Below are 11070 nucleotides of genomic sequence, written 5' to 3'. Positions count from 1 at the left end.
AAAGCAGTAGCATCAAACCGAAACAGCTGCCTGGAGAACTTTTCCTACCAAAGACTGCTTCAGAAGAAGCAAATACAAAAAATGGTAAAAACAATAAAAGTATGCAAAGAAGACCAAATCACTGATTTGCAAATTTGTTCAACTTAAGGTTCATTCTGAAAAAGCCCAAGAAATGGCGACTAGACTTAGTAGAATGAGCTGTTAATAGTAGGATGCCAAAGAAATGGCAGAGGCTTCCTAACCTTTTCTGGAACCAGAAAAACAGCAAATAGACTAGAAGTCTTCTGAAATCCTAGTAACCTTGATATAGAATTATAAAGCTCTTACCACATCCAAAGGATGTAAAGAACTCAAAGAATTCTTTAGGATTAGGACACAAAGAAGGAACAACAATTTCTCTACTAATGTTGTTCAAATTCACAACCTTAGGAAAAAAAGAAGTCCACAAAACAACTTATCTAGATGAGAAAATCAGATGAGACACACAAGAGAGAGCTGATAAATCAGAAACTCTTGTAGCAGAGGAGATAGTCAAAAGAAACAACACTTTCCAAGAAAGTAGATAATCTTCAAAGAAAATATAGGCTCAAAAGAAAAGAGCCTGCAAAATCTTTAAACCAAATAAGACCCCAAAAAGGAGAAGTCAATAAATGAACAGGCTTGATACCAACCAAAGCCTGAACAAAACAGTGAATATCAGGAAGTTTAAACAAGCTTTCTAGGAAATAAAACAGAAAGAACAGAGATTTGTCCCTTCAAAAAATTTGCAGACAAACTTATCCAAACCATCCTGAAAAACTGTAAAATCCTAGGAATTCTAAAAGAATGCCAAGAGAATTTATGAGAAGAACACTATAAAATATAACAACATAGAGAAAGCTGTCCCAGATGTAACATGAACACTCAATCAGGATGAAGTGACACTCTGGAAAAAGTCAGTGATGGGCAAAGTGTACCGTGTAAAAAACCAGGCTTGTAGCAGTGGTGCAAACCCCCCCCCCCCAAACAATTGCACAATCTGTAACTACCCCAGTCCTCTAAGGCATCCACTGAAGCAGAATAGGGTGAAAACAAAGAACTCACCCTTCTGCCGTTAAAAGTCTCTGGTAACCCGGTAGATATATGAGTGCGAACTCCTCAGAGGTATAGTCCTAAATAGGGACAAACTTCGGCAAAGACCGCCGGTTCCCTTGCAAGGGTTAGCTCCTCTCCGTTCTCCTGCACTTTCAAATTCCGGGCCTCCGTAGTGTAGTGTGTGACGTCATCAGGGGTATGCAAAATCAGGGGTGTGTCGCCTTCAGCCTATCACCATCAGGAAAACACGGCACTTACTCTCTAGCAACTTCACTGTGTAATAGCCAGAGTGTGAGGGTCCTTGAGGAGACCGACTGCCAAGAAGGGGGACTCTTTGTCATCCCCAAAGTAGATAGAATCCAAAAGATGAGGCAGCAGTCGTTCCTTGTGTACATAAAAGTCAAATCTTTATTCTTCAATTTAAAACATCAAAGCAAAAGGGTAAAAAGAATGCAGGCTGGTTGACTAGTTTCGGCAGTGCCGTAATCATAAACCAGGTTTATGATTAGGGCACTGCCGAAACTAGTCAACCAGCCTGATAATACATGTTCCTTAAACAGACTTATAAGCCTGCAACATAGCGATAAAAACTGAGTCAGAGAAACCTCTATGACTAAACACTAATCAATTTCCATACCCCCAAATTAGTAATTTGAGATCCCGATGGAAAAATAGCCTCTAAAACAAGAGGGCTGGCCAAAGCGAAAGCGGCCAAGAATGGCAACTGGACATGCGAACAAGATCCACATACAAAACCTGTGAGGCCATGCTGATGCTATCAGAAACACATGACACTGTTCCAATATAATCTTGGAAATCACCTGTGGAAGAAAACAGATGCGGAAAGATGTAGTCAGGTTGCAAAACCAAGACACTGCTAATGCATCCACCATCTTCACCTGAGGATCCCTGGACCTGAAAAGGTACCTGGGAAATTGTGATAATCCATCTCTCAAATGTCTAAAATCATAGAAAATAGACAGGAGATGAATTCCATCGAAGAACGTATTCAAGAAACTTCCTAATTGCTAAGGAATAACGAGTCCCTATTGTTGATTGACATAGGCCACAGTTGTGATATTGTCTGTCTGAAATCAACAAATTAAAAAGTTCTCTCCTAAAAGAGGCCAAGCCTGAAAGAGCTCTGAAAAAATAGCACAGAGTTCTAAAATATCGATTGGAAACCTCGCCTCTTGAAGTTTCCAAACCCCTTGTGCTGTCAAAAGACCCTCAGACAGCTCCCCAACCTGTAAGACTTGCATTCATTAAGAATACAGTCCAGGAAGGACGAACAAAAGGAGCCCCCTGAATAAAATGATGATAGACTAATCACCAAAACAGAGAGAGTAGAGTGTTAGGATTTAAAAATATCAACTGTGATATCTAAAAACAATCCCTATATCATTGATTCAGTATGCAAAGCAAAAAGAGATCTCAGATAAAAAAATAAGCAAAGGGAACCACGCCCGATGCTGCAGTTATGAGACCTAAAACTTACATGCACATAGCCACTGAAAGAAATATTCTAGACTGTTAAGTTAGACAGGCTAACGCCATTCACAATTGACTTTTGTCAGATAAAGACAAAGACATGAACACAGAATCCATCTAGAAACCCAAAAAGAAGTGACCCTTGTCTGAGGAATCACGAAACTCTTAGGTAAAATGAATCCTCACAAAACTTAGTTGATTCATGAGGGATTCCACAAAAAAGAATAGTCCATATATTTGAATACTGCTCTTTCAGATGTATGTATTGAGTACTTGTAAAGCGCATCTAATCACCCGTAAGGGACTCAAGACGCTGCTCATTTAATCAACCTCGGAAGGATGAAAGGCTGAATGGACCTCGCCGGGAATCGAACCTTCAACCCTCAGGTTGCTACAGAGCTCAGCCACAGTGCATTAGCATGCTCCGGCTTTAATAAAAGAAAAGTTTAGGCTAATACCAAGATGCCATCCAAATAAGGAAGCACCACAATACCCTACTGTCTGAAGACAGAAAGAACGGCACCAAGAACCTTTGAAAAGATTCATAAAGCTGTCACTAAACCAAATGGAAAGCGACAAATTGGTAAAGCTTAAAAGAAAAACACAGAATCCACAAGTGGTCTAAATAAAATAAAATATGAGGATAAACATCCATAAAAATGGGAGTGGACATGAAATGACCTTAACAAAAAGGCATACTAGTCCTTATAATCGCCAACTTAAAAGTTGAGACTAACAAAACAATATAAAAGTCTTTAGATCCAAGAATAGACTGAATAAACCTTTCTTCTTAGGGAGAAAGAATAGAATTGAATAGAAACCCAAATCCTGTTTCAGCAAAAAGCACTGGCATAATCACTCCTGAAACAAATTCACAGAGTGTACTGAGAAAGAAAGATTCTTCCCATAGGAGGGCTCATTCTAAAAACCTATTCAAACCCTAAGAATAATATAGAATTTGGACTGAGTTCATCCAAAAACAATTTAATATGCCCCCCCACCAGAAAGACTGGTTTGAGAACAGCACCTTCATGCAGTCTTATAACTAGTAATTATATAGCGTTTTTCTCACAGAAGGATACAAAAAAATGTTTCTTCAGTGCGTACACTCTGAGTTAACCAAATTAGCAACTGATAAAAACAGTAGTTATTATTATCCAAATAAATGGTACACAATAAATTGAACTCAAAGGCCAAAGAGCTGTATTAACCCTGCCGGGAAATTAATCTATGACCCTTGGATCTAGAACAAGCGCTAGTAGTCAGGACATTCACCAACTGATCTACATCACCAGAATAAAAGTAGGGCAGAAAAAAAACTCAAAACCTCCAGAAATAGTGGAGATAATAGAAATCAAACAAATATTATCCTAACAAGAGAGAGATAATAAAATATATTTGAAATCATAGCAGATATAGTAAACATAATTAAATGAATACATCTAAAGTAAATAAACAGAGTTATATACTTAAGAATCTAAAACTGCTTATGCTAACTGTTCAACAAAGGTTGAGAGAACAGTAATGTCAGCCACAGATAAAGCTGAGCTAAATATATAAACAGTACGTGAATATGCTCTACTAAGGTTATATTCAAATTCGAAAGAATCCTGAAAACAAGTACCAATTTCCATAGAAATAGTAGTACCGTCCCAAGAGGGAATCAGAATAACCATTCTCTAGCCCGCTTGGATGATTGCATCAGCCAATAGGATTTTTTCACCTTGAATTCCGATTGGCTGATAGAAATCTATCAGCCAATCGGCATTCAAGGGACGCCATCTTGGATGACGTCCCTTAAAGGAACCTTCATTCTTCAGTCACCGTGGAAAGAAGAGGATGCTCCGCGCCGGATGTCTTGAAGATGGAGCCGCTCCGCGCCGGATGGATGAAGATAGAAGATGCCGTCTGGATGAAGACTTCTGCCGGCTTGGATAAAGACTTCGGCCCGCTTGGATGAAGACTTCTCCCGGCTTCATTGAGGACTTCTTGCCGCTTGGATGAAGACTTCTGCCGATTCGTTGAGTATGGATGTCCGGTCTTCAAAAACTGTAAGTGGATCTTCAGAGGTTAGTTTTAGTTTTTTTTTAAGGGTTTATTGGGTGGGTTTTATTTTTAGATTAGGGTTTGGGCTGAAAAAGAGCTAAATGCCGTTTTAAGGGCAATGCCCATCCAAATGCCCTTTTCAGGGCAATGGGGAGCTTAGGTTTTTTTAGATAGGTTTTTATTTGGGGGGTTTGGTTGTGTGGGTGGTGGGTTTTTTGGTTGTGTGGGTGGGGGGGTTGTTTGTATTTTTTTTTACAGGTAAAAGAGCTGATTTCTTTGGGGCAATGCTCCGCAAAAGGCACTTTTAAGGCAGTTTAGTTTAGGCTAGGGTTTTTTTTTATTTTGGGGGGCTTTTTTATTTTGATAGGGCTATTAGATTAGGTGTAATTAATTTAAATATTTGATCATTTCTTTTTTATTTTATGTAATTTAGTGTTTGTTTGTTTTTGTAATTTAGTTAATTGTGTTTAATTAATGTAATTTATTTAATTGTAATGTAAGGTTAGGTGTTAATGTAACTCAGGTTAGGTTTTATTTTACAAGTCAATTTGTATTTATTTTATCTAGGCAGCTAGTAAATAGTTACTATTAACTATTCTACCTAGTTAAAATAAATACAAACTTGCCTGTGAAATAAAAATAAAACCTAAGATAGCTACAATGTAACTGTTATGTTGTAGCTAGCTTAGTGTTTATTTTATAGGTAAGTATTTAGTTTTAAATAGGAATTTACGCCTAGATTTAGAGTTCTGCGTTAGCCGTCAAAAGCAGCGTTAAGGGCTCCTAACGCTGCTTTTTACCGCCCGCTGGTAGAGTCAGTACAATTATTGACATTGTACTACGCCAATTTTGTCCATTTACATCACATCTGCTGTTTGTAAATATCTGTGCTTAAACTGCACTTTATAGACCATAATACTATGGTCTTAGACTGTTGTCGGAGCTAACGTAATATTTGTTCCAACACCACAGATATAGGTAACACTATATCCTTAAGACTTATATCTCATGGATCCATAGAGATTTTAGGAAGAATTTTAGAAGCTTTTTAATTTGTATGTATTATATTGTATTTTCATTGTATATTAACTGTAATAAATACATTCCATTTTTAACATATCTACACTTATTAACCCCTAATCTGCCGACCGGACCTAGCCGCTACTCTAATAAATGTATTAACCCCTAAACCGCCTCACTCCCGCCTCAAAAACCCTATAATAAATATTATTAACCCCTAACAGAGATAACGGAGAACCCTTGAAAAGATTTCCCGCAAGGGAAACCATAAAATCAATAGGCGATACTCTCTTCACATCCCTCTGACAAACACTATACTCTGAGAGGAATTGGGCTTCAGAATGCTTAGAAGCGCTTATCATAGAAGGAATCATAAAAATCTAGCACAAACTTACTTCACCACCTCCATAGGAGGCAAAGTTTGTAAAACTGAATTGTGGGTGTGGTGTGGGGTGTATTTATAGGCATATTGAGGTTTGGGAAACTTTGCCCCTCCTAGTAAGATTGTATATCCCATACGTCACTAGCTCATGGACTCTTGCCAATTACATGAAAGAAAGATGAAAATATAAATAATATACATAAATAAAAATATATTGCAAAGGGTTTTACTACATATGACAAAAAAGATATTTAGTTGTCCTTTTAACTATTTTCTGCATGCAATCCCCTGTACAGAAATACTTAGTAAAACCCAGGCAAATGTAGCTAGTACTAAACATTCCACCAATAAGATGTATAGTGCCAAAAAATCATTCACCTCATTTATCAACATACGACTGGCCATTGAGAGACGAGTTTTAGGGGGAAAGTGACTTGTTATCATAATCCTGAGCCCGGCTTCAGAGAATGAAAGCTGGTGTGGATAAGCAGATAGTAACTCATCAACCATTATCACCGATGTCTTACGATGAAAGTTTCCTGGGAACAAAATATGCTGAGATTAATCTTTCCATCAAAAAACTGTTAAGTATAGTAGTGTATCTTATCTATCTGTTCATCTATCTATCCATCCGTCTATCTTTCTTTCTGTCTATCCATCCACCTACCTTTCCATCTGTTTTTCAATTTAGCCTTCTATCCATTATCGATCTATCCACTTCGTCCCTCTATCTATCTATCCATCCATCTATCCACTATTATTATTATTATCGGTTATTTGTAGAGCGCCAACAGATTCCGCAGCACTTTGTCCCTCTATCTATCTATCTATCTATCTATCTATCTATCTATCTATCTATCTATTCATCTGCCAATTAATCTATCCTTCTATCAATCGGCCTATCTGTCCATTCATCCAGTCATCTATCCATCTTGTCCATCCATCCGTCTATTCATTTTGTCAATCCATCTATCTATCTATCTATCTATCTATCTATCTATCCATCTGTCTATGTTTATCCATCTGTCTATCATCTGTCTATCTATATCTATCCATCTGTCTGTCTATATCTATCTATCTGTCTATATCTATCTATATATCTATCTATCCATCCATCCATCCGTCCGTCTATCCATATGTGTGTTTATCTCTATCAATCTGTCTATTTATATCTATCAATACATCTATCTATCTATCTATCTATATCCATCTGTCTATCTATCTATCTATCTATCTATCTATCTATATCCATCTGTCTATATTTATCTATTCATATGTCAATCTTTATCTATCCATCTGTCAATCTATAGCTATCAATCTGTCTATCTATAGCTATCCACCTGTCTGTCTATCTATCTCTCTATCTATATATATCAATCTCTCTCTCTCTCTCTATCTATATCTATCTATATATCTTTCTATGTCTCTTTCTCTCTCTGTGTGTCTGTGTCTCTCTAAGTTTCTGCATCTTCCTGTCTCTCTGTTTTTTTTATACAATAATAATGATAATTCCTTATAATTTTTTCAACATTCTAGTTTATCATTGCACACATTGTATAACGAAATTAATGTCTGTAAAATATGTATTACATACTATGCTTAATAATGCACATCTCTCTGTTGGATTATCTGCCTTGATTGAACATACAAGATGTGTAATAAATAGTGACATCTTTCATAAATGGGGATTTTCCAGATTTTTATCATCAGAATCAAGTAGTTTGAATTCATGAGGCACAAATGAATTCATGAGGCACAAATGAGTTCATTTTGGTCCCAGAAATGACAAAAACTTTTATTCACTAGGAAATGTTTAAGGTGTCGACAAGATCCATTTCCTCTTTTCAGTGACATCGCCAGAGGGGGCACTAGCCACCCCCACAGAATAATGGCTTCCCCTCATGTGCCCCGCAAGTTCGACTGGCCCTTGTTTTTTAACCCAACTTTGTCAATTTTTTCCCAGGTAAGGCCCAACCTCGCCCTGACTCTGCCTGCAGACTGAACAACTACACTTGCTGACCACCCCCGGTCATGCCACCTCCTATCATGGACCCACCCAAAAGGGTAGAACTCCGCAATGTGCCCTCCTTATAATTATTTTCTGGAGACGCCACTGCATATTTTGGGGAATATGTTGTCCCTAGCTTGGTACATAAAACTCAGAACTTCTTGAGAGAATTTTTTTTAAAATCTGTTTTAAATTAAAAGGGCAATGCTGAATAAAACACAGGACAAAATATTACCTTTTTTAAGCAAAACCACAGTTGCATCACAGTTAATGTTATCGTCTAATTCTGCATTACTTGCAAGTCCATTTGCAATGTTTGCTCCCCCTTTTGTTCGCTTTTCAAAACATTCGTGTATATTTGAGTTGTACCTGCAGAAAACAAAACAACTGAACCGCTGGTTCGTATAACAAAGGCATATAGCTAAATACTGAATACAACGGAACAATTGAATTAAACTAATGCTGAAACAATATTATAAAAATTAGTTCACTTTCAACTATTTTTAAAATATACAATAAAATATATTCTACAATATAAAATAAATAGAATATAATATACTCAATAAACTAGACAAATCCTTGGTACTATTTTATTACATTTAAATGTTTAATCCTTATTAAATTATATGTCTTATGAATCCACCCTCTATATCTAACAATTAGGTTTTAATAATATGTGTTATGGATATAAAATAAAAATAAAAGTTAATGTTTCCTCAGTGTCCCTTAAATTTTTAAAATGTATTTCCAATGTGGTCTAAATGCTTTTCAAAAGTGCATGTGGCAGTCTCAAAAGTATCATGACACTGACCAGATTAAGCTACTCTCTTGTAACACCTTTGACCACTAAAATATTGTATAGATATTTGAGGTCCCCTAAAGTGTGGTTCATTGGTGACAGTTAGGAAATCCTTGTCTTGTAGCATTAAATAAATATAGATATATCCCAGTTATGACTGGAATATAATACAGGAAACATTGATCACCTCAGATTTTAAAATACGTCACATTTATGGATCTTTAAAGACTGTGAATACAGAACCTCAATCTAAATATAATATTTTACTTACTTCATTATAATGATGTAAATAGCGTACATCATGACTAGAATTAGGGACTCCCACCTGAGAAGAAATACATCAATAAATTATAATGTCTATGTGAAAACAATAAAATACATCTATCTGTCTATAACCATAGGTAAAATGCGTGTTTCTTGAGCTTTCTAAAGAGCTAGTTTGGGTTATGAAAGTAATTTGACCCTGAATGGAAGCGTCATATAAGTTTCTATTACACGTGAGACATTTGTTTTTATTATTTGTTTGCCAAACGAATGAATAAATTGAAATGAATTTTATCTGAAATTTGTTCATTCATTCAGTAATTAATTTAATTCTCCCTATCTATTATAGATCATCAGTAACACAGTTTCCACTAACACAGCATGTACTGCAACTGGTGCAGGAAAAGCTTGTCAAGCAGGAACATAACTATGTACAAACTGATCAGCTGTTTGTCCTGAAGAATGGAAAACAAGGCCAGGGGTTTTTACCTGTTGTGACAGAAACCAGTACTGAAACTCACAGTCGGGGTAAGCAAGTCCTATCACCTGTTGCCCATACGGACTCCCTGCTAAGAAAACTGATACAATTGGATAGTGACTGGGAGATCACGCATACCATCTTTAAACTTCTATCTGCATAGCTTATACTTCTGAGAGGGGGGTATCCACATAACAGTGTCCCTCTAACCATTATGCCACCAGCCCTAAGGCAGAAAATGCTGTGATCTGAGAGGTTAGCACAGAAAATGTAGCATGTCTGTAGAAAGAATGGGACACATGCAGGACCTGTTTGCATTTTAACTTTGCAGTGGTACTCCACAACAGGCTGTTCTGTTCAAACAGAATTATGTTCTAGCTCCACTGTGTAAGTTTTCCTTAACACAGTGCAGGCAGAGCAAAACACTGTTTGAAGAGAAGAGTCAAATATGGAGCAGTGCTGCAAAAAGGCAACACATTGATTGATGATTGTCTCTCAGGAATTTTAAACCCTGCCCTTTAGCCTTTCCCGGTCTGCAAAGCTGTAAGACATTCTTGTGAGCAATGAAACTTTTTTACTGGATTTTTACCTTATTATTAGATGTTAGACCAAGAGCAAAGGGAACAAATGTATTCAAGAGACAGATCAAACACTTAAAGGGACAGTAAACCTTAAAAATAATGTTATATAATTCTGTACATAGTGCAGAATTATATAACATTATATTAGCCAAACTTTGTAAAACATAATATTCCCTTTTAATTTTTAAAAAAAACAGCTGTTTTACAGACCCGCTCTCTGTGCTCTTCTGAGCGGGTCTGTTTGTTTCACACAGCGCATTGGGCCAGCTGTATAGTAACAGCCCGGCCCAACCGCGCCATTATACACAGTGTAGCTCGCTCCTGCTGTTATTTTAAAGTGCTTTATTGCAAACCAACAAAATACAACAGTCTCAATATGAAAAAAAATATACACATTTGTTAACGATTTACGATTGTGTTAGTGCTCATCAGCAATGTGCCACTATTGGCGTTATCCAATATAGATTACATACTTCTTTTTTTTTTTTATAAGACGTCCATAAGAGGCTGCAATGTCCACATTTGTAAGCACAGATAATTATTATTTTTATTATTTTTATTCATTGAGAAAAACGTTTTTTTTCCGTTTTCTTTTAAAATGAAGAAGAACACAGCAGAAAATTATTTTCCTGTTTACGAAGATTAAATTCCTGTAATTTATAATCATGAAAATGAGAGTATGAAATAAAAAGGATTGTAAGAACAGAATTATTTAACACCATTTCTAGATGTTCCGGATATTAATTTAGTTTTCTTAAATTTCCTAAAGATGTTTTTACAAGATATCATGTATATATTACTATTAAATACATATATAAATTTCTATCCTTCCAACTACTGACAGACTATACAATAGCACTAAATATAGGTTTAATTCATCTAGACTATATAGTCATATATACATATAAACGGATGACTATTAAATAC

At 36.3% G+C, this 11070-nt stretch overlaps 1 protein-coding gene across 1 annotated transcript in view; it reads right to left on the bottom strand.

Moving 5' to 3' along the window:
* The window catches only part of SLC24A3 (solute carrier family 24 member 3), a 905365-nt gene that overhangs the window by 80264 nt on the left and 814031 nt on the right, over positions 1–11070 (bottom strand). The window contains exons 9-11 of the mRNA XM_053712005.1: positions 9092–9145; positions 8257–8390; positions 6392–6552 (exon numbers count right to left, since the gene is read on the bottom strand). Of these exons, the coding sequence (XP_053567980.1) occupies positions 6392–6552; positions 8257–8390; positions 9092–9145 (349 nt within the window). The remainder of the gene's footprint in view (positions 1–6391; positions 6553–8256; positions 8391–9091; positions 9146–11070) is intronic.

This window comes from Bombina bombina, chromosome 4 (assembly GCF_027579735.1).
Source record: "Bombina bombina isolate aBomBom1 chromosome 4, aBomBom1.pri, whole genome shotgun sequence".
NCBI lineage: Eukaryota > Metazoa > Chordata > Amphibia > Anura > Bombinatoridae > Bombina > Bombina bombina.
Note: the sequence above shows the minus strand (reverse complement) of the source record. Positions and strands in the feature narration are given on the sequence as shown.